Below are 5,206 nucleotides of genomic sequence, written 5' to 3'. Positions count from 1 at the left end.
ATTTTGAACCATACAGTGTTGCCCTGCTCTGTTCTGACGACTACCTCTTGGTCCAAGTACAGGTTTCGCATTAGCACGATGAAATGTTCTGGGATTCCCATTCTTCTCAGAGTTAGCCACAGTTTGTTATGATCCACACAGTCAAATGCTTTTGCATAATCAATGAAACACAGATAGACATTCCTCTGGCATTCTCTGCTTTCAGCTAAGATCCATCTGACATCAGCTACAATATCCCTAGTACCATGATCCCTTCTATACCCAGCCTGGATTTCTGGCAGTTCTCTGCTGATGTTCTGTTCCAGTCCTTTTTGGATAATCTTCAGTAGAATCTTGCTTGCATGTGAAATCAATTGATGACACTTAACCACTGCTAAATGGGACTAGTGCTGTTACATCTGGAGGAATATTCGTCCACTTTGTACATCATTCTTTGTCAAGGTGCTTCATGAAGTAACCTGGGTTTTCTGTGATGCTGAACCTTGTGCCATTGGGATATCAAATATCATAATGATTTCCCATTGTGGACAGTGTATGGTGGAGCTCCCACTTGTAAAACAGGTTTGGAAGGAGGTGTGGAATCCAATTCCTAAACCACATGCCTCTGGAAACTCTAAGAATTTGGAGAAATGATGATAGTTATGGAAAGGCATTAGGTGCAAATGGTTAAAGCGTCAAGCTGGAATTGGAAGGCTGGAGTCTAAAGTCCATCCCAAAGTGCCTCTGAAACCAGGAGCACTGATGAGCCACTGAGCGCCCTGCGGAACACAGTTCCATCCTTCAAAGGGCAGCCCTGAGTCAAGATCTATGCAATGGGGACTGGCTTTGTTATTGGTTCTACTTTAAAAAGGGAAGCACAAGTCCAAGCTTGTAGAATTGAGCTACAACTAATATTTTTAAGAGGCATCAGGAAAAAGCACAAATGGCAAAATCCAGATGAAGCACACAGTGGAGTTCCCTATACTTTCCTCACTACTGTGGTGTATCACTGAAAATTATTCAGCATAAAACTACTTTTAAGTTAGCTACAGTCAAGATTAGTGAAGCTTCCTCTCACATACTTTGAGCATGTTGTTAGCAGAGGTTATTCCCAGGAGGAGGACATCAGAAAAGGTGGAGAGTCAGTGAAAGAGAAGAAGACCCTCAAAGAGGATTGACACAGTGACTGCAACAATGGGCTCAAGTGTGTCAGAGATGAGGAGGATGGCACAGAGTAGGACAGGGTTCAGATCTGTTGTTCCCAGGGTCACTACAAGTCATACTGGACTTGACAGCATCTAACAACAGCAATTATTGCTACTAGAAGTTGGAGTTCCCTTGGAGCCATGAGTTAGAAGGACGAAGCACTATCTAGGAATGTCGGGGTGAGCTCAGCTTATGAACACTGACAGGGCCGCAAGCTCAGAGCGCATGTGTGTTTGTATATGCCACAGGTCAAGACAAAGTCATTTCAAGTTCAAAATGCAATAATAAGGTGAGGTGATTCAAGTGGGAGAGGAGGTTCAGACATATGTGCTTCCTGAGGTCACAGAGGCACAAGTGGGAAGTCGGATTGCACTGCTGTCATTGCTGACCAAGGCAAAATGCTGCACCAAGTTATTGCTTAATCAAGTTGGTTCCCAATCATGGTGACTTCATGCCCAACTTCACTGCCCAATCCTGAGCCACTTGCATGGTGAGTCACAACTTGGACTACTGTGACTCATAGGATTTACACTGGCTAATTTTCAGAAGTAAATTTGTAGGCCTCTCCTTCTGGTCCATCTTAGTCCAGCACCTTCTTTAACAATCACCCAACATTATAGCAATATGCAAGTCTCCACTGGCCGAGGTTGGTGACAGCACATGAGGTGAGCTGGCCGCGAATGGAACCTGGGTCTCCTGCCTGGAAGATGGGACTTCACCACTGTTCCACACACACTACACTGTGTGCCACTAAGTGCGAACTAACACTTCAAAAACAATGTTCTAACCAGGGTTTCTCAGCACAAAGCCATATCTCCAAACAAGTCTGATTCGCTAAATCAGGAGCTGCCAATTCCTGGCTGCTCTGGCGGCAGAGAGAGGCACAGAAGATGGAGTTCAATTCAGACGGAGCCAGAGCTTGTAGGATGTGATGATAATCTAGATGACTGTGAAAAGAAGAGTCAAGGACGCCTTATAGGGCTTTGAACTGAGGGACTAACAGACAAATCTCTGGTCATGTGACTAGCACGCACTCCCCCTTCAATACCTCCTTGCCAAGCAATAAACAGGGAGCTCTGGTGTTGTAAGGAATTACACTGCCAAACCAGGGTTCATAGTTCAAGCACACCAGTGGCTTGATGGGAGAAAGATGGGTGATCTCCCATGAAATTAACAGCTTTTGAAAACCCACAGGAGGGTCAGCTATGAGACAGTTCCAGCTCAACAGCATGCAACAACAACAACAACAAGAAGAAGCAATAAATAAACACCTTAAGTTGTTTTACAAAACATTAAGAAACTGGCAACAATCTACTTTTCCTACTTTGCTATTACTGCTGCCCTTACACAGCATATCCCCAACAAGCACCAATGTCCAGGTCCATCAGAGTGTCCCTTTCTCTCATTCCTTATATTCAAATTCCAGCACAGACCATTTAAAATGCCATCTGTAAAAAAATGATTTTCCAAGTCTCCCAACAGGAAAGAGCAAAACAGCCCCTATTTTGCACATTACAATGTTCATTTCCTACTTGCAGTATAGGTACTAGTAGTCTCTCCTCCTCCACCTGTCTGCCAGTGTGTGCTACTGTCGAGGCTTGTATGTTGCTCTGATGCTGGAAGCTATTCCACCAGTATTTCAAATACCTGTAGGGTGACTCATGCTGGGAAGGTTTCAGAGAATTTCCAAACTAAGAGAGACAAGGAAGAAGACCTGGAAATGTACTTACCAAAATAAGGCCATGACACTTTGCGGATTATAACACACTGTCAAATATGGTGCTGAAGGTGTGCTCCCTAGCACAGAAGGCACTACAAAACGCTGAAGCAATGGACTCACACACCAGAGAGCATGACACCAGGCAGTGCACACCTGCACTCAGCTGACTCTACAGTGGTAACACCAACACAGCATCTCAGGGCTCCAGCAGTAGCATGAGCTCCCACAGGGGGGGTAGTTTGATTCATCTTTTTATATCCTTCTACCTCTGTCCCTTCTAGAACTTGATGATCCCTTAGATTTAACAGAAACTCAAATGTCTATCAAAAAGTTAAGCAGAGAGATGCAAAGGTATGCAAAACAAACACCATATCAGATCCAGAAAACAAAGTCCAGTTTCTTGTCCTTCTAGTGATATCTATTAAAGGACAGATATTTGAAATAATAACCATTTAAATTTACAATTAAAGTGATCCAAAAAGAAAAACCAATTAAGTGTCTCTCTCTCTCTCTCTCTCTCTCTCTCTCTCTCTCGCCTTTTCTCTCTTTCTCTCTCTGTGTATAGATAGATATAGCTATAGATAGATATGCTGTTAAGTACCATAGAGGCAGAGCTGACTCAGAGTTGACTCTCCAGAGGGTTCTCAAAGGCAGTACATTTCACAGGAGATTGTTCATCTTTCTTTTGTGGAGCAGCTGGAGAATCCAAACCTTGTACCTTCGGATTGGCAGCGTAATTCCTGAGCATTAAGTCACCAGAGCTCCCTTATTAAGTGTTTGTATAACTATATATGCATGCATAGAACTTTTTATAACTATTTCCATTGATTTCTCTGATCTTTAATGGAACATTTACATGGGAACATTATAAATGTCTTGCTGGGACATGTGTTGAAAGAGTCTTTCAACACTGGAGCAGTCACCTGCTCAGAACCAAGCCTGGATACACGTACTTTTCACACTTACCGAGAGATGTTCTCGTCCAGCTTTGTCAGACACATCTGTGGAAGGGATTCCATTACTTCTGTTTGTGGTGTCGTTCACTGTAGTCCCATAATCTTCTGTTGAAGAACAGGGAAAGAGAAGAGATCAGGATGTTGTCATTGGGGTGCCCCACCAACTTGAGGCTACAGAACCACAACAAGACTCAGAACACAGCCAGACTAATCTCAAAGGTTCCAATCCACTGAGGGCCCAACTGAGGAAGACCAGAGATTGGCTGCCAATGTTAAGTCCACCAAAACGGTGAGAGTGCACCAGTTACACTTTTTTTATAGTGTGCTCAGTACATTAGTGTTCTCCTGGTCAAATTCTAAGCCAAAATTACTTTTTCCCTTTGCTCACAATGGTTTATCTTTCTTTAAATTATTGCTTAAAAGAAACACGAAAGGTAATCAGTTGTCTAAGAATAATAGATTTATGTATTTGAAAAGTCTTCAGAACTGATAAATCTGAACCAGTTTCATGGATGATAGATGTAGATCTGGCTCAGTTAAATGACCTAAGGCCCTATCAGAAAAGGGTTGCAGGGCCTCGACATGAACTCAGCAATCCTGACTCTCTGGGAAGGTGCATGTAATCTAGGTAAGAGGCAGATAACTAGACAAGACTGTAGAATCAGAATCCGTATGAAACTACAATACTGCCAGTATTTTAGTCTCAGAATTACTAATAGGCTGAGAACTGTCATTGCTACTTGTTAAAGTTTTACTAGACAAGTTGTTGTTGTGTTGTCTAGTTCCCAGCCACTCACAGCAAACCTATGCACAACATCCCTAAATCCTGCTCTATCCTGTGCCAATCTTACTGTCTCTAATACACCTACCCCCATTACCCTGGTCACTGAATCAATCCACCTCATTGAGGGTCTTCCTACGTACAAAAAAGTCATACAAAATGTTGTTCTTGTTGTTGTTATGTGCCATCGAGTCGCTTGCGACTCATAGTCACCCTATGTATGACAGCCCTAAACTCTGCTCTGTCCTGTGCCAATCGCACTGTCTCTGACACTCCCATCCAGATTAACTCAGTCACTGAATCAATCCACCTCATAGAGGGCCTTCCCCTCCTGCATTGTCCCTCAACCCTCCCAAGCATGATGTCCTTCTGCAAGGACTGGTCTCTCCTCACAGCATGTCCAAAGTATGTTAGACGGAGCCTCAGAATCCTTGCCTCCAAGGAGCCACCTGGTTTAACCCTTTCCAGGATGAATTTGCTTGTTTTCCTAGCAGTCCATGGTACTCTCAATACTCTTCTCCAGCACCAAAGCTCAAAGGCATCAATTCTCCTTCTATCCTCCTT

General features: G+C 43.4%; 1 protein-coding gene across 5 annotated transcripts in view; it reads right to left on the bottom strand.

Annotated features, from left to right (window-relative positions):
* NTRK2 (neurotrophic tyrosine kinase, receptor, type 2) overlaps positions 1 to 5,206 on the bottom strand; it is a 709,069-nt gene that overhangs the window by 594,286 nt on the left and 109,577 nt on the right. For all 5 annotated transcript variants that reach the window (XM_006902202.1, XM_006902205.1, XM_006902201.1 and 2 more), the window contains exon 10: positions 3,872 to 3,963. In XM_006902202.1, the coding sequence (XP_006902264.1) occupies positions 3,872 to 3,963 (92 nt within the window). The remainder of the gene's footprint in view (positions 1 to 3,871; positions 3,964 to 5,206) is intronic.

This window comes from Elephantulus edwardii, unplaced genomic scaffold (assembly GCF_000299155.1).
Source record: "Elephantulus edwardii isolate Elephantulus edwardi_28Jun2011 unplaced genomic scaffold, EleEdw1.0 scaffold00381, whole genome shotgun sequence".
Classification (NCBI taxonomy): domain Eukaryota; kingdom Metazoa; phylum Chordata; class Mammalia; order Macroscelidea; family Macroscelididae; genus Elephantulus; species Elephantulus edwardii.
Note: the sequence above shows the minus strand (reverse complement) of the source record. Positions and strands in the feature narration are given on the sequence as shown.